General features: G+C 45.5%; 1 protein-coding gene across 1 annotated transcript in view; it reads right to left on the bottom strand.

Moving 5' to 3' along the window:
* The window catches only part of LOC119965058 (dedicator of cytokinesis protein 2-like), a 759,716-nt gene that overhangs the window by 190,610 nt on the left and 543,837 nt on the right, over positions 1-25,269 (bottom strand). Inside the window, exon 29 of the mRNA XM_038795299.1 lies at positions 17,864-17,958. Coding sequence (XP_038651227.1) covers positions 17,864-17,958 — 95 coding nt within the window. The remainder of the gene's footprint in view (positions 1-17,863; positions 17,959-25,269) is intronic.

Below are 25,269 nucleotides of genomic sequence, written 5' to 3'. Positions count from 1 at the left end.
CTGAACTTTATTTTAATTTACCCACTAAACTAGACTATTCATTATAACACAAGGTTAAGAGGACCCCGATCCGTTGTTTCTGGCTCACTTCTAAGTCCTTCACTCACCAGCCCAGACCATTCAGATGAATCCTCCGTTCTCTCCTAGTTTGCAATTCCGAATGCTACAGCCTCAGGCGTTCTTCCCACATTGATCCACAGCAATGAAATGGACAAGCATCAATGTTAAATTGACTGTGATACCTCTCTGAAAGATATTGTTCATTAGTGCTTAATTACAGCGTTTTCTGCTTTGTAACTAGGATCGGCAAGAATCTAAGATCTGAATTTCGCCCTCAGGGTGGGAGTGGATGTAATATTATGCTGAGCTTGCCCAGCATGTCTGTCAGTTGAGTCCCTGTGTGGGTGAGGGTGAGAACGTGTCAGGTACCGGGTCCAACAAAGAAACCGGCAGGGGAGTTGGGAGCTGGGGTTTGAAATGAGAGGAGGCAGCTCCCTGAAGGATGCCAAGAGTTTGGGGTGGCAGGCCGAGGGCACTGTATGGCTGAAGGCCAGGAACTTTAGTGTTCTCCAGGAATGTCCTCCGTGCCAGGAAGCCATTGAAGGCAGTTGTGCAAGTCGGGTGGGCTAAGTGCCCTCTGTTTCACAGATGAGTGCCTATCTGTTCTAGTGCCGGAGGTCAGTGCCAAGAGCAACATCCTGATGCCCATGGGCAGGAAGAGAAAGCAGCCCCACCTGACTAAGAAGGCTTGGACCAAGGTCGCAGTCAAGGTCAGTGGGAATGACTTTGTGCACCACCGCGCCTGAGTGCAGTGCCGCAAAACGATCAATGATCTTCTGTGGTTGTCAAGGGCAAGTATTGAGATGGCATAGACCTTTACGGAGAAGTGTAGTTGAGTCTCTGTTCCCCTGTGTGTCAGGGGTCTCAGGGTGTATATGCCAACTGGCAATGAAGCCTGTCCTGCCAAGACTGGACTGTCAGCACAACAGGCCACAGCGCTTTGGAGGGGGGCATTCTGCCACAGTAAAATGGCCTGCTAAATGCCCGTGTGGGGGGTGGGGGGATCTGGAATGGACTTCAAAGAAGGTGGAACACTGATGAGCCTTTCCTGTGTCAGTCGAAGACAAGTCACAATAATACAGAGCACTACCGAACTGGTTGGAGAGTCTCCAATCTGCTGGTCCTGACCCAGGGGGAGAGTAATGTTTTAGTGTTTGATTACCACCAGCCAGCTCACTCCTCCAGTCCTTGTGAAACGGGAGTCTGAGATGAAGGTACGTATGAAACGAAATGAAATGAAAATTGCTTATTGTCACGAGTAGGCTTCAATGAAGTTACTGTGAAAAGCCCCTAGTCGCCACATTCCGGCACCTGTTCGGGGAGGCTGGTACGGGAATTGAACCATGCTACTGGCCTGCCTTTGTCTGCTTTAAAAGCCAGCGATTTAGCCCAGTGTGCTAAACCAGCCCCTCCAGTGTGCTAAACCAGCCCCTGCATGCATGTACCTGATACTTGTGCCACATGCACAAGAGAGTTCACGGGCCACTATTACCAGAAAGTGAACTGCAAGGCAGATGTCACTGTGCCACATCTCTGTATTGTCTCAGCAGGCCAACTGGCATTTATAGTGCTGGTGGTAATTGAAATAACTGTGCCTTCCTTCTGCAGCTGAGCTAAATGCTCCAGCCATAGGCAACCCCAAGGACACTCCATCAGACACCGAGGAGGGCATCACTCCTGCACCTGTGTCACACTGCCTTTCGTTATCAAGCACCAGCGCATATGCTCACAAGTCAGTGGGTATCAGGTCATCACTTCCACAGTGAGAAGGTGGCAGAGATGGAGAGGTCTCGGGCCGTTTGTGAGAGCACATGCAGATGATGAGCTTCAGGAGGCATCCAACAGATGGCAGATGCTTTATGTCCAGCGGGATGTGCTGGTAGGTCTGGCACAGATCCATGAAAGTCTATTTGCAATGGCGTTGATCCTTGAGAGTCCATGGAGAGCCTGAATATGTGTTGGCCTTAAGCACCAGGCACACAGCCACTTCCATTTAAAGAATGGTGACTCTCGGAGGGGCTGCTTCAGGGGTTCCAGGATCATTCTTGGACCATCAGGTCAGCACATTAGCTGTGACCTCTGGAGGTTACTGCCAGTGTGAGAGATGGGTGAGACACTTCCTGCTAAGTGCTCATTCATCAAAGGGAGGTGCAAACACACCTCAGGCAGGTGAGCTGTCTGTCGGCTCTGTGGGCTCCTCTCAGGGTTCACTGGATGAGGGCAGGAGCTCCTCCGTCCCTCTGCCAATGGCCCCTTCATCTGATGATGCTGCAACAACTGGGCATTGCCCAACCATGGGGCAGGGTGCTCCTTCCCAGCTGGGGCAGCTCAGGCACTGGAAGCCAAAGGATGCCCACCAAGGTCATCACTGCCACTTCAAGAGCAAAGTCAAGATGCCCCCAATGTGGCTGCCAGCGTGTATGGGTGCACCAAGGTCCTATACCAGCAGATGTAAGTTTAAGGCACCTTGAGCACAACAGGGTGTGTCACGGGTAACATTATTTGAGTTTTCTGTTAAGGTTGGAATATTTGCATGCTGTTTTTATGTTCATGTAAAATCACACAAATATTTCCTTCAATTTAAAGAGCTGTGTTACATAGATACATAGAATATATAGTGCAGAGGGAGGCCATTCGGCCCATCAAGTCTGTACCGACCCACTTAAGCCCTCACTTCCACCCTATCCCCATAACCCCATAACCCCTCTTAACCTCTTTTTTGGACACTAAGGGCAATTTAGCATGGCCAATCCATCTAACCTGCACGTCTTTGGACCGTGGGAGGAAACCAGAGCACCCGGAGGAAACCCACGCAGACACGGGGAGAACGTGCAGACTCCGCACAGACAGTGACCCAGAGGGCAATCGAACCTTGGACCCTGGCGCTATGAAGCCACAATGTTAGCCACGTATGCATGCTTTGCACAGTGGTCAGATGTTGCACAGATTTGTAAGGATATCTGGGTTGGGTAGTGAAGGAAAGTTTTATTGCCAGTGAGAAATCAAGTCAACGTCCATGCCTTGGATACCTATCTTTTTTTAAATAAATTTAGAGTATCCAATTATTTTTCTTCCAATTTTAGGTGCAATTTAGCATAGCCAATCCAACTAACCTGCACATCTTTGTGGGGGTGAAACCCATGCAGACTTGGGGGAGAATGTGCAAACACCACGGGCAGTGATCCAGGGCCGGGATTTGAACCAGGGTCCTCAGCGCCGCAGTCCCAGTGCCAACTACTGCGCCACACGCCGCCCATTGGATGCCCACCTGAAGGTGGATCAATGTATTCCTCGCTTCCCTATCCCCTCAATACTGTCCACCTCAAAGTCCTCAACCTGTGCATTCCCAGTCTCATCCTGAGACTCATCACTGGAGTCATCCTCCCTGGCCTCTGGTCCTGCCTCACTCTCCACTTCCACTTCCTTCTAATATTAGTTTTGCAGACAAAAAGTAGTGTGATCTCTGGACACTGAGGAGAATAGAGGGAGGGGAGGATCTCTCCTAAATTTGTTTTATAAGGTCCATTTCAGATTATATAATCAGTACATGTTATTCAGATCCCTTTATGCCACAGAATCTCATAACTGTTAAGTAAGCCCCGTTTTAGAACAATTTCATATCAATCTGCATAGCGCAAAGGAAGGAGGGGTAACATATGGGAACATTTCTGAACTTCAATTCATAGAATTTATCATAGAATTTACAGTGCAGAAGGAGGCCATTCGGCCCATCGAGTCTGCACCGGCTCCTGGAAAGAGCACTCTACCCAAGGTTAACACCTCCAACCTATCCCCATAACCCACTAACCCCACCCAACACTAACGGCAATTTTGGACACTAAGGGCAATTTATCATGGCCAATCCACCTAACCTGCACATCTTTGGACTGTGGGAGGAAACCGGAGCACCCGGAGGAAACCCACGCACACACGGGGAGGATGTGCAGACTCCACACAGACAGTGACCCAAGCCGGAATCGAACCTGGGACCCTGGAGCTGTGAAGCGATTGTGCTATCCACAATGCTACCGTGCTGCCAATTCTCTGGCAATCTTTTTGATTTTTTGCAGGTAAATCTTTCTTGATATTCCTATTTTACCAACAGATTCAACTTCGTCATCAAGGTGAGTTAATTTGATTCCACCTGCTCACTCTCATCAGGAACACAGCGGAGACTGCTCAAACTCAGCTCATGTAGAATTCACTCAGACGGCAAACTAGGGAATGGGTTCACTACGTCGGTCTGGCTTGAATGTTCAAGCGCTGTGGTGATATGATCTGCATACTCGTCTGCCATTGGGCCAGAACGTCGGCTTACCATTGGCCCTGGTCGGTCATGTGCCTCTCGACCGATTGGCCGAGAGGCTGAGTTAACCACGCCTCTATTAACGAGGTATAAATGCTCAGATGCCTGACGATCGTCCCTTTCCACTGTAGACGATCGCAGAGCTGTGTTCTAGTCAATTAAAGCCAGACTTTGGTAAATCACTCGCCTCGCGTACAATCGATGGTACATCAAGCGCTATCAAGTTCCTCAAACAGTGTAATTAGAGGTTGGCGCAGGTGGCCTCAGATCGGACATGGCAGGATAAAAGAAGCCACAATTTGACAGAGCATATCAGCCAGTTCCCCGAAGGATTAGCAACACACCTGCGACCTATCGGTGAAATATAAAGGGGTGCCTGGGGACTGAACCTAGTCTGAAATCCTCCCAACATAAATCGTAAAAATACTACTCTGTGATGGAGAGGAAAGGAGCACTCATAATCTCAGCTCTGAAAGAAAAAAGGGGTAAGGGGAAAGAAATCTACTTTAACGGTATTGCCTCATGTGCACCCTTATGGTTACTGCAACAGTTACTAGCGGTTCAGAGGTGAAGGGTTTTGATCACCACCCTGCGTTGAGGGGGGTTGGACTGGGAGAGCAAAATTGAAATATTTAAATCTGAAATTAGAACCCAACCTCCACCCATTTCCAGTTTTAATGGAGCCAGGCCAGGGAAGGGACCGACATGGTCTCAGGAGGGTAAAATATTTGAGGGACGCTGTGCGTGACTATTTTTATAGGTTTTTTATTTTGCACTCATTTTTAACGGGTTTCCTAAGCTTTGACAAAACCAGTCGGTGAAAGGAGATGAGAAGAGTCAAATCAATAAGGTTTATAATGTAATATAGACTGCATTTGGCCAGAAGGAGCATAAATTTTATCTCCCAGAAACAAGCTTGCATCTTTAACCCACCCCATTATTGATCTGCCATAGTTCCACTCCCTCCCCACCCCAGCCATCAGTCTTCTGTCATGTGGGAGTACCTTTAAGAAATGGGTGTTTATAAATATATCTGTAGTGGATGTACCTTTAAGAATTGGGTGTTTATCAGTGATGTCAGAGTGTGGGTGGAGCTGGGCTGTCTGTCTGCTTTACTTTCACTTTAGGCTGTTTGCTACAGGGTGTGTTTAGTTTCGTTTTAGATTTGTAAAAGCTGCAATCACAGCAAGATGTGTATGAATCTCTCCAAGCTTATGAATGTTCATTTGGTGATTTCAAAGTGGTAACTGTTCTCAGCAGTGAAGTTAAACCTGATGTATTTCTGTAAAAAGGGTTCTTTTTGTCTTATGGCTGTTGCAAGGAAAGGTTTAGACTCACTTAGAGAGTACTGTATTCATTTTTTGGGGGATTATTGGTGTGGATAGTTGTTAAGATTTTTACTGTGGGTTTATAAAGTGTTAACTGGTTTCATAAATAAACAGTGTTTTAATGTAAAAGTACTGTAGATTGCTGTTGCATCACACCTGCAGAGTAGGGCCGTGTGCTCCTCATAACCACAATCTAGTCAAAGTTGTGGGTCAGGTGAACTCCATGATACACTTTGGGGCTCTCTAAACCCTGGCCCATAACAATTCTCCCCAACAACAAGCTTCCTCTACCACAATATCCTCCAACCATCTCCCTTCCCTCTTCCCTCCTCATTCCTCCCTGGCCTCCCTATGCCAAAGGCTTTTCTGCCCAATGGATATGACTCCTGCCAACCACACTGCCCGTCAGGTAGAAAACCTGGTGCAAACCTATAAAGTATTCTCTGTAGTTAATTTTGCTTCCAATTTCCTGCCCAGGCCTCCTCTACCCCACTCGCTTTCCTCAGTCTAGGGGCCATTAAAGCCTCCATTTTAAAAACAAGTCAGGAATCTGTGAAAAGTCAATTGTTATGATGTACAATGCAAAACTAGAGGGGGGGGGGGATCCAACAGTACCTTTGAAAAGAGGCGTTGCATACATACTTGAAATAGAAAACATTGACAAGCTATGGAAGGGATTAATTAAAAAGCACTTTCTGAGGGTCAGTGCATGCATTATAGACCAAGTGGCAGTTTTCCATACTGCATAAATCTATGAATTAGATTGTTGTGGGTGTTAATGTCTTGTTAATGTTTTAATAATGTAAGTTGTCTTGTAATAAATAAATAAATAAACAAATAATCTTTATTGTCACAAGTAGGCTTACATACACACTGCAATGAAGTTACTGTGAAAAGCCCCGAGTCGCCACATTCCAGGGCCTGTTCGGGTACACGGAGGGAGAATTCAGAATTCGCAGCTGGTACAGGAATTAAACCCGCGCCGCTGGCCTTGTTCTGCATCACAAACCAGCAGTCTAGCCCACTGGGCTAAACCAGCCCTCCAATGGTTACGGGAGACAAGTGATGGGTAATAGTAGTCTTTCAGCACATACATCTCGGGGATTGCTTGGACACTGAGTTGAGTGGGAGAAGAGCTGTGAGACAGAACTAGTCAATAACCTTTCTCAATAAAGGAAAGTTCGGTTTCAGTTTTAACAACCAGCAGTCCTGTCAACACTGGGGATTTATATATTTGAAGCATTCACAGGCTCTGCCATGGCAACAGACCTCAGGTGAGTCAGTATCAATTGCCCTTATCAATTAATATTGGCAACTCACAAGCCAATCCTCCTAAAGGAGGGAGGAAACAAATTGGTTGTGTTTTTATAAGGTCATTTTACCTCTCACCTGTTTACATTTACACACTCTCTTGCATGCCTTCTGTGGCTCAGTGGGCAGCGCTCTCACCTCTGAGTTTCTGGGATCAAATAGCATAAAAACCAAGACTCAGACTACAATGCTGCACTGCCAGAGGCACATTCATTTGGATGAGATGTTAACAAACTTCCTGTGAAAGATCCTATGGCATTATTTTGAAGAATAGCTGTGAAGTTCTTTCCCAATATCTAGAACAAAAGTTATCTCTTAATCAATGCCACTAAAGAGTTTACCTGCTTATTATCACCTTGCAATTTGTGGGATCTTTCGTTGTCCAAATTAACTGCGGTGTTTCCTATGTTACAACAGTTATTCCACTTTACAAGCCCTTCATCGGTTGTAAATCATCTGATGGTTTTAAAACCGCTATAATTGTCCGTTTTCTTTCAATCTTTCTCTCTCTGCTTCCATTTATTAACAAAGGCCTGAGGCTTAAAACAAAGTCAAGCACTTGTGTATCTTCATATCTGTCTCAGCCAGATGCAGCTTATTTAGAAAAGTAGTTCAGGTATGCTTAAGAACAGAAATTCCATCTCAACAATTTAATCGTAAAATCATTGAATCATCATAGAATTATAGAATCCCTACAGTGCAGAAGGAGGCGATTCGGCCCATCGGGTCTGCACTGACACTCTGAAAGAGCACCTTGCCTAGCCCAAACCCATTGTTATCCCCATAAACCCAACTAGGGACAATTTCACATAGCTGATCCACCTAACCTGCATATCTTTGGACTGTGAGAGGAAACCGGAGCACACGGAGGAAATCCACAAAGACAAGGGGAGAATGTGCATATTCCACACAGACAGTCACCCGAGGTCAGGATCGTACCTGGGTCCCTGGCGCTGGTGATTAACAGTGTTAATCACTGTGCCACCCATTTAATTTAATTTAATTTAAATTCAATTAATAAAATCTGAAGTTGAAAGCTTGTCTCAGTGGCCATGAAATGATCATTGATTGCTGTCAATCCTAACTGGTTCACTAATGTCCTTAGTGGAAGGAAATCTGCCATCCTTATCTGTTCTGGCCTACTTGTGACTCCAGACCGACATCAGAGTGGTTGACCCTTAACTGCCCTCTGAAATGGCCCTCAGTTCATGGGCAATCAGCGACCAGACAAAAAATGCTGCCCCCCCCCCCCCCCCCCCCCCCCCCCCCGCCCCCCGCAATGATGCCCGCATCCCATGAAAAAAAATGAAACAAATAATGATTTGATTCCAACTGTTTAACCTTGAGCAAGTTCCCAGAGACTGCACAGAGATCTGACTGGAATCTGCTGTTTTAAGTAATGCACGGCATCATGTGTGGCCTGTGCTATAAGCAGCACAGTTGACGACAGAGCAAATCATGATCACTGCAGTGAATGGACAGAGTTCCGCAGACTTTGTGGACTGCCCTCGATATAACATTGAGCAGTCTGGGAAACCTGAATCGTAGATGATGAGAGAGCTGTTCTTCCAGGCAGGAACAAATGAGCCAGGGCCACAGTCTCTCACAGGAAGTGACCCATTTAGCTGAGCGCTTATTATTCAAGGGCATGATGGAGACAGATGGGCAAAAGGAGACCGGACCAGAATAAAATTGAAGACTGATTTATCGATTAAACCAACTAAATTGCATTTACTTGTTATCATGTTTTCATGTAGTCTCAATTTTGTGGAAGGAGCATGAGGCAAATATGTAGGTTAAAAATAAACTCAAATATATTGCAGCAGATGCTTTAACTGCAGTGTAATAGAATCAGTAGAGGTAGCAGAATGACACTTGGAACCCTTACAAAAAAGAGGTAAGATAAAGTTTTCAATTCCCTTAAAGACAGAAAATGCTGGAAATACTGAGCAGGTCAGCCAGCGTTGGGAAAGAAACACTGTTTCTCGGTTGGATTTTTGCAGAGCTGAGAGACTCCATCGTCCATTAAAAATGGTGAACAAGACCAAATTCAAGGACTCCCACCTCCATTTGTGGTGGTCCCAATTTTCACTAGCACAGGAGAAGGGCGCAGGCAGTGAACAAGTAACCTGCACTCCCCAACTGACTGGCTCCATTGTGGGATAGACATCTACCTGGAGTCAGGCCAGCTTCTCAGGGACTCATGGTTCACAGCTCCTCAGAAGAGTCATCAGTCATATTCCAGATGCGGGAACTCTTTTAAAGATAACTTCAAAAGATCTTATCCATGCCCCCCATGCCAACTCAGAACCCTCACTCCCATTGTGCCTCATACACTCCATACCAATCATGCTCCTCAATTCACATTCAGTGGCCCCTTATACATTCCACACCAACTATTAGCACTTCAATGCCCATTCACACAGTATATGTCCTGTACAGAACCAACAGTGACAATGGCATGTCTAGAAATGCTTAAAAACAGCCATTCATAATTTGAAAGAAAACTGCTGCTGTTCCAACTCCACAAAAGTGTCAATTAACCAGTCATTTAAAGTATTAGTAAAAGAAACAATAAGCATTTGACACCTATTCACCTTGTGTAAATAAACATTGAGCCAGTGACAAAATAGATCACAGAAAAAATCTTGTAAAGCTATCAATCAAGCAATGATTCCATTGTGTGCAACTGTTTCAATAAAGGAAAGCCTTTAGAAAGCCTGGGTTCTTAGTCAAGCCTCATTATAAGAATTCTTACAACACCAGGTTAAAGTCCAACAGGTTTGTTTCGAATCATGTGGTTTCGGAGCAGGTTCACCTGAGGAAGGAGCTGTGTTCCAAAAGCTAGTGATTCAAAACAAACCTGTTGGACTTTAACCTGGTGTTGTAAGACTTCTTACTGTGCTCACCCCAGTCCAACTCCGGCATCTCCACATCAAGCCTCATTATCTACGCTTATAGTTCCTGTTATTGATACTTTAAAACAAAATTGCAATTAAGAGGCAATTTAGCGTGGCAAATCCATCTCCTCTGCACATCTTTTGGTTGTGGGGGTGAGCTCCATGCAGACACAGGGAGAATGTGCAAACTTCACACAGACAATGACCCGAGGCCGGGATCGAACCCTGTCCTCGATGCCGTGAGGCAGCAGCGCTATCGACTGTACCACCGTGCCGCCCAGTTATTGATACTTTAAAAGTCCGATTGTTTGACACTTTCATAGAGTTTTGGAGCAGCAGTTTTGTTTAAGAAAGTTATGAATGGTTGGTATTTTCTGCTTATTTCCACACATGCCATTGTTACTATTGGGTTAATTGGCTTTGTACAGAGTGTGTACTGGGTGAATGAGCATGAGAGTGTTATGAATTTGCATGGAAAGGGCCATTAAAGTGGGTGGGGGGGGCATGGGTCTGTATGGAGGGTATAAGTAGTCATTGAGGATGGATAGGGATCATGGGTTGGTATGAATTGGGCATGAGAGGTGGATGGGGCAGGTGAGAAGGAGGAGAGCAAGAGGGCCTAACATTCAACAAAGTAATTGGGGCCAAGGCCCAGAGAACTCAGATGGGCCTTTTAAATAGCCCAGCCAACCACTTAGAAGCCCCAGTAGCCCTCCTTCAATCTGTGTTCAAGGGTTGTGAGCCCAATTCCATCCGTCCATCCTCACTCCCTGCTTCCCCTGTCCAAAAATCGCACCATTCAAGGCACTTCTTCCCTGAGGTGGGTCCACTGAACCAGATTTCCCAACTCAAACTATCCACATTGATGGTGAAATTCCAGTCCATTCTTTCAGCTCAATGACCTTCTGTATTACCACCTGTTTACTGACCTGCTGAGTGTCAGTAACATCTTCTGCCTTTATTTCAGATTTCCAGCATCTGCTGTATTTTGCTTTCATATATAAATTAGTTTGACGGAGTTATCTTGGTAGCATGAAGAAACTACTTGAATGAGAAAAAGATTTTTGCTCATCTGTCTTGCGACCCCAGTAACCCCTAGAGTACTGTGATTATTATTACTTTGAAGTAACATTAGCCATTAGCCATTCATTTGTAGGACATTGCTTCAGAATGCAATCCAGATCAATGGATCAGGATTTTACTCTTTGTTGATGGTATGAGTTCAAACGGGAAGGCTGAACCCAGTCCCAAATGAAAATTGGCCCACGACACAATGTTGCAACATTAATTGGAAATCGGCTGCTGACAGAACAAGACTGGTGTGGAAAATAGAAAAAAAATTCCTCAAGCTTGACCAACATTTATCCCTCAACATAACCATCGAAACAGTTGAACTCTTATCTGTCATATCGTTGTTTCTGAGATATTACTGTGCACAAATTGGCTGCCTAAGAAGCACAGTGAGCACACTTGGATGGGGTGGAATGAGCATTTGCCCATGAATCACTCAAACATGTCTGATTGATTAATAAGTGAGAGGGACTGTACTAGTTCCCATGTTTGTCTTTGTGTGTTGGGACTTCAAGATAAGGTTTGACAATTTGCTGTTTACACACTCACAATATGTGACGACTCGGTTGTCTGCCAAATGAGGGAGAAGGAAATTAATAATGATAATAATAATCGCTTATTGCCACAAGTAGGCTTCAATGAAGTTACTGTGAAAAGCCCCTAGTCGCCACATTCCTCCATGACTCTAGGTTTGAAGAGCTATGTTTTCACTTCTTTGTCTTCATTGGTCTCCCTGAGTCACACTGAGTTTTTGTGCCAATGCTGCTCACTTCTGAGCTGCTACGAAGGGTGTACATAGAACATACAATGCAGAAGAAGGCCATTTGGCCCATCGTGTCTGCACCGACCCACTTAAGCTCTCACTTCTACCTTATCCCCATAACCCAATAACCCCTCTTAACCGTTTTGGACACTAAGGGCAATTTAGCATGGCCAATCCACCTAACCTGCACACCTTTGGACTGTGGGAAGAAACCGGAGCACCCGGAGGAAACCCACGCAGACACGGGGAGAACGTGCAGACTCCGCACAGTAAGTGACCCAGCGGGGAATTGAACCTGGTCCTGGTGCTGTGAAGCCACAGTGCTATCCACTTGTGCTACCCTGCTGCCCAAAATAGTGTAGACTCAACTTCCATCTTTTTTGTTCTCTATCTCTCTTGTCTTGATTGAGCGCTTGTCTAATAACTGTAAGCTCAACAGTTTATAGCTCTATTACTCTGCAGTATTTGTCCCAATACATGATTCCCATGCTGCAATCAGCTGCTAAATAGGACAAGGTGCTAAAGATGAGAGTATATCTGTCTTTTGGCGATGGTGTAAGCTTGATCTTTGAAATAAACAAAATGTTAACTTGTGCAATATTATATGTGAATGTATATTAACATAATTCACCCCAAAAGGAGCCTTAGAGAATGATACAAGCATGGAGTTAGCGTGCTGCACCTGACCAGGAGCGTGCTGGCTTTGATCCTCACTTTCATACAACCTGGCTGCTGGGGTGCAGTGAAATCTGGCTCAGGGCTATTGAAGGTTCTCTATCCAGCTGCCAAATGAACAGCAGGGATCATCAGCAGACTCAGCAAGGAGGCTTCCCTGTGCTTGATTTGGTTTGCCGGGACCATCCACTTGGGCTCCTGATCAATGGACACTGTGATGCCAGAGGGGCACCCTGGAAACCAGGTAAATTTTGAATAAGATGCTAGCGCCAGCACATTTCCCACGGTGGTGGTTGGGGGAGGGGGGGGGGGGGGGGGGGGGGAGTGGAGTTGGATGGGAGGGTTGTGAGGGTCTTGGAGGTCATGGAAAAAAGAACTGCAAGAGTCTGACAAAGGAGATAGATTTTCATAGTTTAAACCGCATCGATCTGAAGTGAAGGGTGTTGAATTCCACCGATTAAATGTTACTTTATCCTGCAATGATTGAGATGGATTGGATATCACTTGTTTGTTAATTACTTAATATTGGAAAGTTGTTTCAACCTCCCCCCCTCCCCCCCCCCCCCCCACCCCGCCATTTGCATTATTGATTCAGTTGGTTTCAGAAATGCAATCTTAAAAACATCCGTGGGGTAAATGCCATGTCATGATAGAGGGTCGGCTCAATGGTCACCTCAAAAAGGAATGATAATTAATGTAAAATTTATTAAACCAAAGCAGAATTGTAATGTATTTGTTCGAGACACAGTGCTTTGGTCTGATGTCTATTAATTGTATACTCACCGTTTATGACCCTGCTACACTGTGGTATCTGTGCCAAGGTGATGTGATTTTCACGCTGTGTAATTACAGTATAAATAAGCAATGACACTCCCAAGTTGATGGTACACATTTGGCAATGTCTTGGAATGCACAGTTCAGTTCTAACTTTGTCAGTTTTAATTTCCCCAGATGATATGTTTATTGTCACATTTATATAGAATTCTTTCAGTGCATCATTGTAATGCAGTCAGCCTGCTTACTTTGATTTAATAACTGTTAAGGCAATGCATCTAGGAAATAGGTGTAAAGAGGTTAATCAGTTTACCACCAGAAGAGATTAATCTTGCTGAACACCTTTGCTTTGTTGTCAAGTGTGATCCTGAGTTTTCGGTCGTCTGCCATTTTAATTCTCCATCCGAATCTGACCAATTGGGCACAAGCATAATTTCAAGGCAGCTTAGTGCAAGCTTGAGGAACAGCATCTAACCTGTCGAATTTGATTTCAACAACTTCACAGCCTGACCACGTAGTATAATGGAGCGTGTTTGACTAAGCCCCACAAAGGGTTAATCTTCTGTGATTAACCATCGAAGGAAGAGATCACTCATGTGATCAGCGCATCCAAGAGAAAGCAGCCTGGGAAGAAGCTAGTGTAAGGGAGTGTGCTCAAAACTGTAAACATGTCAGTGAGAGTGCTTATAAACTGGTGGTCTTTGGGAGTCATGGAAACTACTCCAAAGCAATAATGTAGACCACAGCTCCCATTTCCTGTTGAACAGCAGTAATGGGTAGGAGGGGTGTACATGGAATGACACGTGGAAGATAAGATGCAGAAATCACCTGCCTTTTCCTTCAACCACACTGCCAGACCACTTGCAGCCTGAAATTTTCCATATTCCTCCCTTTCTCTGCCATGCTGCTGCACCATTCACACATCCTCTGGGCCTGGGGGGCGACACTACTTATTTCTCCAGGTTTCTATCATTATTGCTTCCTTTTTCTGACACTGTCATCACTTCTGCTATTTAATCATTAATCCTCCGCTCGATTACAGATCACTCCTTTCTTCCTGTTCCTACCCCTCCTTGCTGCTTAGACGTTTCCCAGCCCAGACATAAAGTCATCAACCTGAAACACCAACCCTATCCTCTGCTTGGCATGGATGCTGGCTCACCTGCTGAGTTTTTATGGCATTTTCTGTTTTTAGTTGGAATGAAGCCACTTGGTGTTTGGTGAAGATTTGACTGTGAATGAAGGTTCGCAGAACAATCAACATTTAAATGACACTTGGATGCCAGTAAGCACAGCTTGGGCTCCTGTTTAAATGTACAAACACTCAGCTCTGCTTGCTTGACCAGAGAACCATGTGGAGATAACACTGCAGCTCAACAGTACTGTTTCCATTTTGTTGCCATAGAGCCTAGTGTCATACTCCTTCATTAGACACTGAATCATTTTATGTGCAAGACAAGACAGGTCATCAAAAATGAATGAAACGCTGTTTCATGGCACACAAGACAATTATCTGAGCTTATAGTTTTGAGGAAGCATGGAACTAAAGTTAATATGTCACTGAACAAAATGATACATAAATAGATGTAAGCAATGTGTGAGCCTAGATCTTTCCTCATCCTCAACATGAAGCTTCTCTCTTAGGATCAGTTAATGTATACACTTCTCATTATTAAAGTGAAGCACGATACCCAGCTGACGTTCTTCCCTTAAACGATACTCACAAGAACAGCTTTTTGTTTCAACCACTCATTTATCTGATGTTTGTAGGGCCTCGCTGTGTGAAAATTGATGGCTGGGATAATCCATGCAGCAATGAGGAGGAACTTCAATAATAATAATAATAATCTTTATTGTCACAAGTAGGCTTACATTAACACTGCAATGAGGTTACTGTGAAAAGCCCCGAGTCGCCACATTCCGGTGCCTGTTCGGGGACACAGAGGGAGAACTCAGAATGTCCAAATTACCTAACAGCACATGTTTTGGTACCTGTGGGAGGAAATCGGAGCACCCGGAGGAAACCCACGCAGACACTGGGAGAACATGCTGACTCCGAACAGACAGCGACCGAAGTCGGGAATCGAATCTGGGACCCAGGAGCTGTGAAACAACAGTGCTAACCACTGTGCTACCGTGCTGTTCTTTTTTGGTTATAAAGGGATTTCCTAGAATCACAGAATTCCTACAGTGCAAAGGAGGCCATTCAGACAATTGACTCTGCACCAACCCTCTGAAAGAGCACCTCAGCTAGGCGCCCGCCCCCCCCCCCCCCCCCACCAGCCCGATCCCCGTAACCCCATGCATTGATCATGGCCATGCACCTAACCTGCACATTTTTGGACTGTGGGAGGAAACAGGAGCACCCAGAGGAAACCCACGCACACACGGGGAGAAAGTGCAAACTCCACACAGACCGTCATCCAAGGCCTGAATAAACCTCGCGTCCCTGGTGCTGTGAGGCAACAGTCCTAACCACTGTGCTGCCATGCCGCCATGGCTGATCATCTGGAACATCAGAAGGACATGATGAGGTGCTACTCAAATGCAAATTATTATTTTCAACACTATTCAAACTCTTTCTTCAACAAAAAGGCTGGGAGGAGCCCCAGTTTGATGTGCGCAGATTTCATTTAAAGCTGTTGTGCGAGGAGACCCCATAAAAGGGTCGTACACCAATTTCTTCAATCTCACCCCCTCCCCCGACCCCAAGTTGAACAATAGCATCTGGGAGGGAGGGTTGGCCAGCATTCAATATTCAACATTCAAGGAACATGGCAAATATTGCATATGAAAAAGACAAAATCAGTGTTAGATATTGTCATTTTATGAAATTATATCTGGAATGAAAATATTGAAGATGCAAAGATTTTAATGGACTAACCCTAACCCTTAAAACTAGAACATTTCAACTAAGGAAAAAATATAGGGCTTTATGGTAGAGCTCATTACTTAACTGTGGACCAGTTAAAGGTTAATATGTGAGGGTGGGGAGGAGGTACTCGGGCTGAGTGGGGGGGGGAGGGGGGGGGGGGGGGGGCGTTGTGGGTGGGCGGTGGGAGTAGTTGGTACCGTGCCATTTCATCTTTCATGATGATTCAGGAGGATTTGTCAAACCTGAATGAGACTGGCAGCTTCATCTCTATCACAAGTCCTCCCTATCTTCACTTGATCAATTTTATCTTTTGTAGATTATACAGATGTTCATTTGGTAGTGTAGAACTTGAGTATTGAGCGTTGCTGAAAAAAGACATTAGGCGGAATCTTTTGTCCGTTCTTGCCAGCGGAATCTTCCGGTCCACCGACGGCCGACTTCTGCTGAGAGTTTCCCATGCATACGACGGGAAACCCCTTGGACAGTGAAAGCACCAGAAGAACCTGTCACCAGAAATGGCGGACCACTTCCGCTGCTGCGAAACATGCTGCGGGGTGGGCGGGAAAATCCCACCCATTTTGTCAAACCTTTTCATCTTGCACTCATCAGGACAATCACAAGACTTCCAATGTCAGGGGAGGCAACAACTCTGTACTTCATGGGAAGAGGGTGCTGATTGGTTGGCAAGTGGACTCTGATTGGTCAAGGCGTTGCCATGGAGAAGGCACCAGCTGATGGTGACTGACAAAATGTATCTTCCCAGCAAGATTTGTAGGTTAGGGATGGGATTCTCTGGCCTCCCATCGTGTGTTTCCCAGTAGCGAGGCGGCATGCTGTTACAATGGGGCAGGATTCTTTGTTTCCGCCTCTGTCAATGGAAATTCCCATTGAAACCACCTCTGCTGCCGGAAAACCCACAGCGGGAGAACCCTGCTGTCAGCGAACATCTGGAAAATTACAGCCTCGGTCTCTCCCTTGTCCCACTTCCTCCGCGTGCCCTTTCAGATTTGTCACAATGAGTGTTTCTGATGGGAATTTATGTTCAGCCTCAGAAGTGGAGGTGAATTTTGTTTGTTTGGGGGCACTTTCTCGCAGCATGGATAAATATTGTTTTTGAGCCAGATGTTTAACAGTCAAATAGCTGCCATTGACAACCTAGTTCTTTACATTTCCACTGCGAAGACCCACATAGACATCAGATAGCGGAATTTTCAGTATCTCTCCAGGAGAAAAACTGCAAACATGACTAGGCTGTGCCTGATATCCCACATTTCTTCCCTTCCCCATCCTCAAGAGGTGAGAGGAGTCACAATTCCAGCTTCTGAGAACCAATCCTTCAAAATTGTTGAACCAGAACCACACCTGCACTTCACCGGAAGCAATCTTTGGGCAGTTATCTGAAAGAGGAAGCCTGAAACCTTCTACACCATGCAATAAAATGTTGGGCTCTAAAGTAGCACACACAAACAAAGGTAGCACTTGGATTTGCACAGCACTTTCCTGGATCTCAGAACTTCCCATCGCAATTTACAGCCAGGACACAGGGAGAAAACCCACTTCCAATAATGTCATCGGACAATTTTAATCCTTGGGACGATAGATGCAGCCTTATTTTAACATCTCTTCCATACTGTACTTAACTAACAGGCCAGCCTAGATTCTGTGCTTGGGTATCTGACATACGGTTTGAACCAGTGACTATCCAGTTCAAAAGCAAAGGTGCTGCCAACTGTGCCAAGGCTGATTGAGTGGGAGGAGGTGGGGGACAGGGGTGTTGTGACAATGATCTACATCTCCTACCTGTTTTGCACCATACTCATAGCCATCCAGTCAGCTGGGTAGACATTTTTCCCGATCAGATCCTTGAATAAGAGGAAGGTTTCCATGAAGAAATCCTGAGGGAAAATAAAATGGTCAGGAAGGAATGGAAAATCGATCCACAAGCAGCAGAAAATTGAGTCTCATATTCATAAATTTATAATCAACAAATTTTGGTTCTTAAACCAACTTTTCATGGTTAAAAACCACAAAATGATTGCCACCCCACACTAAATGAAATGACATTACTAATCGTACACTCTCTTTCAACCAAGGGTTCAAAATCGTAATTTTAAAAGCACAGCTATTGGGCGTGATCTAACGGAAGGGTTTCTAAGTGTCAATTGTGGCGGGCTTTGCTGAGAGTTTCCCCTGGCTCTGTCGGTGAGTTTTCCACTGTTATTTAACCACACTTACAGCAGAATCTACCAGCTTTTCACACTAACGGGATATTCCAGTCCCACCGATGATGCACAGTTTTCCCGGCGGCAAGGGGTGATGACAATGAGAAATCCTGTTGACAAACGCAAGACCAGAAAATCCCACTGGCAGGCCGCCTCCGCCACCAAAACACACTTGATGGACAGCGTGCTAAATCCCGCCCTTAGTAACTTTATTGGGCCCGGGGAAGTTTCTCTCCGGTCAAACCCACACTTCTTTCCATCACTGGGGAGCTGAACTTGCTGGTCAGACTGCTCCTCAGAGATCAGGTGAAAGAGTGCCCTGATCTGTAAGAGACCTTGAGGGTCGCCACACCTCCCACCCATGGGCAATGTTGTCATCCACCCACATACACACATGGGCATTACACCACAGTCTGCCAAGTGAGGACACCCATGGGACGCTGAGGGCCTCCCTTTTCAGTCCTTCCTATGCCCCCTTTCGGGCCCACCTCCTTCCAAGACCCCCACCCTTCACCCCCCCAACATTCCAGAGGCCCCTTCATACCCGCCCTTAAACCCCATCTCCAAATCCCCCCTCAACCCTCCTTTCCTTGGCAGTGCAACCCTGGCACCCTGGGTGCGAGAGGGAGAGTCTGGGTGCCACACTGTCCTACCACTGACCACCCAGGGATATCCAATGGCTTCAGAGACCCCTCAGGTGCCCTGCTGCATGGTCCATGTTTGTGTGGATCAGCACTATTCAGTGCCCACATGACCGCTCACTGGGGGGACCAGTTAGATTACCTGAGGCTGATAAAAGGGTGTCCTTCCCGTTCAGGGGATGCAGATTGGCCTTAATTGCCGATTATTGGTGTCTCGCCATACTGGGGCTGGATCAGGATCTTGCCAATGGGAGCAGGGATCGGAAACTGATCAGCACCGGGCACGGTTCCTTATTTTGGACTCTCCCGCGATCTAACCAGTTCGCTCAGATTCGCGCCTGGTGCAACGTGGCTGTTCGATCGCGCCCATAATCTCATGCTCTATGATGATGTTGTTAGAATATGCACTTTGACATATTACATTCATTCTAAATGACATAATGTCCACCATCTACAAGGCGTGAGTCAGGAGTGTGATGGAACACTTGCCATTTACCTGGATGCGTGCAGCTCCAACAACATTCAAAAAGCTCAACACCATCCAGAACAGAGCAACCCGTTTGATTGGGCACCACATCCACCACAACAAATATTCATCCCCTCCACCACCGACGCTCAGTGACAGCAATGTTCCCTGGCTACAAGGTGCGCCTCATCAGCTCACCAAAGCTCATTCGACAGCATCTTCCAAACCTGTGACCTCCACTGCCTAGAAGGACAAGGGCAACAGATACATGGGAATACCACCACCTGCAAATTCCCCTCCAACACACTCATGAACCCGACTTGGAAATATATCGCCATTCCTTCACTGTCACTGGGTCAACAGCCTGGAACACCCTGCTTACCAGCACTCTGGGTGTACCTATACCACATCGATGGCAGCAATTCGAGAAAACAGCTCATCACCGCCTTCTCAAGGGCAATGAGAAATGGGCAATGAACGCTGGCCTAGTCAGCAATGCCCATATCCCATAATCAAATATAAAAGAAAGGGGCAACAAGTCCGACTCTAAATGGAGAGAGTCATTCACACCATCTTATCCAGTCATCTAAAACCAACTCGAATATCAGGTTAGGCTCAGTACCTGCACCTCCCTCTTTCTATTTGCAATGCCATTACCACTCCCTTTTGTCTTGTGTTTCGATGAATTAAAAGACCAACACTCGAAAAGGACATCATTATCATTTTTAAATTCCATTTTCTATTTTTTAATAAATTTTGAGTACCCAATTCGCTTTTTCCAATTAAGGGGCAATTTAGCTTGGCCAATCCACCTACCCGGCACATCTTTTTGGGTTATGAGGGTGAGACACGGGGAGAATGTGCAAACTCCACAAGGCAGTGACCCAGGGCCGGGATCAAACCTGGGTCCTCGTGAGGCAGCAGTGCTAACCACTGCACCACCGTGTTGGCCCTTTAAATTGCATTTTTTACTGAAGCATCTTCCTCTGGGATCATCTCCAAATACATATAATAGTTTCTCTAATGTCACAAGTAGGCTTCCATTAAAACTGCAATGAAGTTACTGTGAAAAGCTCCTAGTCGCCACTAGTCATTCCTGCACCTGTTCGGGTACACAGAGGGAGAATTCAGAATGTCCAATTCACCTAACAGCACGTCATTCAGGACTTGTGGGAGGAAACTGGAGCACCCAGAGGAAATCCACACAGTCACAGGGAGAATGTGCAGACTCTGCACAGACAGTGACCCAAGCAGGAATTGAACTTGGCACCCTGGCGCTATGAAGCAACCGTGCTAACCACTGTGCTACAACACCATACGACAAACAGCCCTGTTGTTCAGGAGGTATCTTCCACCTCAGCTGCACCAGTAGAACATTGAGGAGGAAAGCAATGCAAATATATGGAACTGATGGACCTCCTACTCCAACCAAACCTTTCCACCCAATTATAACACTTTATGCATTGTACCTAATCAATTCATGATCTCCAAGAAGAGGTAAAACCTCAGATAGGAAAGCCGGGGCAATTAGGGAAAAACTTCTGCAAAATCCCTCCCCCAAACCCCATGGCTGATCAAAACTAGTCAGGGGCCGCCCTGACTTTGATTGATATGGGTGTGTCCAGAACCTGGATGGGTGTGTCCAGAACCAGGCGTCACAGTCTGAGGATTCAGGGTAAACCATTTCGGACACAGATAAGGAGACATTTCTTCACATAAAGAGTGGTGAGCTTGTTGAATTCATTACCACAGGAAGTAGTTGATGCCAAAACTTTGAACATATTCAAGAGGCGGCTGGATATAGCACTTGGGGAGAATGAAAATGAAATGAAAATCGCTTATTGTCACAAGTAAGCTTCAAATGAAGTTACTATGAAAAGCCCCTAGTCGCCACATTCCGCCGCCTGTTCGGGGAGGCTGTTACGGAAATTGAACCGTGCTGCTGGCCTGCCTTGGTCTGCTTTCAAAGCCAGCGATTTAGCCCTGTGCTAAACAGCCACAAAAATCACTTATTGACACAAGTAGGCTTCAAATGAAGTTACTGTGAAAAGCCCCTAGTCACCACATTCCGGCGCCTGTTCGGGGAGGCTGGTACGGGAATTGAACCATGCTGCTGGGCTGCCTTGGTCTGCTTTAAAAGCCAGCGATTTAGCCCAGTGTGCCAAACCAGCAACAGAATGGGATCAAAGGATATAGGGAGAAAGCAGGATTAGGCTATTGAGTTAGATTATCAGCCATGATCGTGATGAATGGCGGAGCAGGCCCGAAGGGCCAAAAGACCTCCTCCTGCTCCTATCTTCTATGTATGTATCTATGATACCTACGAAGGATAATCTGTGCCCTAACCAAAATCAGGAAACTCTCACTTGCTGGCTAGGGGCAATGTTCCGTCTCTTTTTTTTGGAGCGCAAAGATGAATTAAGAGCATGGCACTTTCAAATCCTTTGCATGGCTGTGCACATGTAGTAACTTAAAGGAGCTGACAAATGTGTGGCCTGTGTAGAGTATTTTTGGTCTGCTGGACAGCTATGCATCTTAGAGGAAAGATCGGCTGGAGGTGTGTGGCTTTGTCAATTATGTGCAGTTGGTTGGTGCCCGAAGCGGCAGAATTAGAAATCAACCCCCTCCAATAACAGCCATGCTTCCCGACTGTGGAGGCCATCACAGTTGATTCCAAACCTGTCATCCTCAACATCTCCTTGGGCGTGGATTTCCATCAGGAATGATTGGATCACAACATAGATTGGAAATCCATTTGACTTTTCTGCTTTTCCCTCTGCATGCGCCTCGTGTCCCCAAAGGGCAGTTATATATCACCCACACTGTCAGTCCATCTGAGGAAATCATACTCCAACATATTTTGCATGATGCACCACCTCAAATGAATGAAGCGGATTCATTTTGTACAACACAGCCGCCGCTGAAGCCCTTTCCATTCCCTGCTTCTTGGATTCCTTCCAAAGTATTCTCAAGTCACAGAGGCCATGAGGCAAAGAACCAATAAACACGTGTTTTGGAAATTAAGAGGTCAGTCATGACTCGCACAACTGACTGCCCTCATTAACTGGAATGTAGGAAGTTGCTTCGTCAGGATTTCCACTTTAGTAACTTGAGGAAACAGGTGAGAATTGAACACTAATTTTTATTTTAACTGTATGCAAAGTTCTGCGTGAAGCAATATCTCGCTCCCGGTACAATCTTTGCTGGGAGGACTAGTCTGTCTAGGCCCTGCTTTGGGCCAGCTTTTCTATCAATACATTAGAAGCCCCAGGCATGTGGCCTCTGCTTCCATCCCACTCCCTCTCCGGTCTAATCCCACCTTCCTGCACCCGATCCATAGCCCTATAGCATACAGCACTTAAGGTGCAGATCCAGGATCTTTTAAAAACGTTTAGGGTCTCTGCCTCCACCACCAACTCGGGCAGGGAATTCCAGACTCCCACTACCCTCTGCGTAAAACCATTCTTCCTCATGTCCTCTCTGTACCTTCTGCCACCTATTGTGAATCTATGTTCCCTGGTTCTACAATTCTCCACCAAGGGAAATAATTTCATCCTGCCCACTCTATCTCTTCCCCTAATAATTTTGTAAACCTCAATTAAGTCACCCCTCGGCCTTCTTTGTTCCAAGGAAAATAATCCCAACATATCCAGTCAGTCTCTCCTCATAGTTACACTTTTCTTGTAAATCTCCTCTGCACTCTCTCCACAGCAATAATGTCCTTCCTGTAATGAAGTGATCACAACTGCACATTATTCTCCCATTGTGGTCTCACCAGTGTTTTATATGATTCCAACATTATATCCTTACTTTTACATTTTATACCTCTGCCAATGAAGGCGAGCTTTCTATATGCTTTATTTACTGCTGCCTGTACACCATCATCTCTCACTTCATCAACCTCTCATAATATATTCCCATTTATTGAGTACTCCCTATAACTGTTTGACCTCCCTAAACACATGACCTCACCCTTCTCTGTGTTAAATTCCATCTGCCACTTTATTGCCCACTCCACCAACCCATCTATATCATTTTGATTACAGCAATCTTCTACACTGCCCACCACTCGACCAATCTTTGTGTTGTCTGCAAATTTCCCAATTGTGCTCCCCACATTCAATTTATTAATGTATAACACAAACAGTAAGGCTCGCAACACCGAGCCCTGTGGAACACCACTTGCAAGGGCAGCCATCAATCATTATTACCCTTTGTTTCCTGTTACCAAACCAACTTTTTATCCAGTTTGCCACATTGTCCTGTATCCCACGGGCTTTCACTCTCTTGGCCAAACTTTGTCAAGTGTCTTGCTAAAATCCTTGTACACAATATCCACTGCAGTACCTTCGCCCCTTCTTGTCACTTCCTCAAAGAATTCAATCAAATTTGTGAGGTAAGACCCTCCTTTAACAAATCCATGCTGACTATGCCTGACTAGTCTATTGCTTTCTATGTGACAGTTAATCCTATCTCTCAGGATAGATTCTACTAATTTGCTAATGGATTTACTAATGGATTCACTGAATTTGTCCTGTAATCCCTTAACATCCACATTTATGTGCCTGTCTCCCCCGCTAAAACTCTCAATTGACTTTGTGTCTGTGACATTGCCTCGGCTTGATACACTGATCATTTTGACTTACTCTTAACGTTTTATTTGTTCAAAGTAACCTTTCATGCATCGAAGAACATTTGAAGAAATTCATCTTTTTTTCTTAAATATTCAGGGAAATATAAAAATATTGATGTGTGCAAGCTGCAACAGTAAAATGTTTCCCTGAGGACTTGAAATGGGATTAACTGCCAGAAGTCAAAACTCGATGGAGTTATTACACACGCTCTTTGCAAACAGAAAGAATGTAAAAAAAAGAATGAGCATCTGTATCGCACTTTCCTCATCTCCAGTGTGTCTCACAACTAAGTAAGCAAGTTTGAAGTGTAGTCACTTCCATAAACATGGGTACCATGGGCTGAATTTTCAACCCCAACACCGGCAAGCAACATCGCGGGCGGGACGGGAAAATATGGAGAGCCGTTAAAAGCCACCAGCTGTCCAAGTTCTCCTGTCCCACTCACAACGATGCCCATCCGTGTCAGTGCCAGAAAATCCCACCCTACATTTTGTAGAAGTGATGGTAATTGAGGGATGAATGTTGGAACTTTCTCCTCTTTTTGGAATAAGGATTTAAATCCTAGGATTTCTACATCTGCCTGAGGTGACAGGCAGCGCCTTATGTTGATCACAATCTTTGCTTCTCTGGCAGTGCAGCACCCCCTCGGAACTGTACTGACATATCAGCATCGTCAGTCCTACTGGGTTCAAGGGCAGCCCTCTGAACCATATTGGTGTGTGAAGGTACACATATTTATGGTGGTACGTGCACATTCACACAAGATCATTTTTCCTCTCAATAACAAACAATCAATATTATGCACTCTCTGACACACCGTGATCCTTAGATGAGACTTCTCAGGTGCTTCTAAACACTGCAATACCTGCCTGCATTATTTCTGTCTTCTAGCCTGAAGGATTACCATGGTGGGATACAATTCTTATCGGATAGTTAAGTTACTGTCCTTCAAATGAAAGCCTTAATCAAATGTTGGCAAGGTATTTACACAGAGGAAATGAAAGCCTCCTGCTTGACAATAAATTGAAGCTATGGCAGCAGCACTCGACGGCTGTGAGCAATGCAAATCCGATATTGGAATTTATTGAACTGGTCAATATTGAGCAGAAATAATGAGGTAATCCTGCCACTTTATGAATCATTGGCGTGACATAATTAGCATACCACGTACAGATCCGTCTGCCTTCGTATATAGTAGACATTGCAGCTACTGAGGAGAATGAACAGAATGATGGAGGAGATG

Source organism: Scyliorhinus canicula, chromosome 4, assembly GCF_902713615.1.
Source record: "Scyliorhinus canicula chromosome 4, sScyCan1.1, whole genome shotgun sequence".
Lineage (NCBI taxonomy): Eukaryota > Metazoa > Chordata > Chondrichthyes > Carcharhiniformes > Scyliorhinidae > Scyliorhinus > Scyliorhinus canicula.
This window is presented reverse-complemented; position numbering and strand designations above follow the sequence as displayed.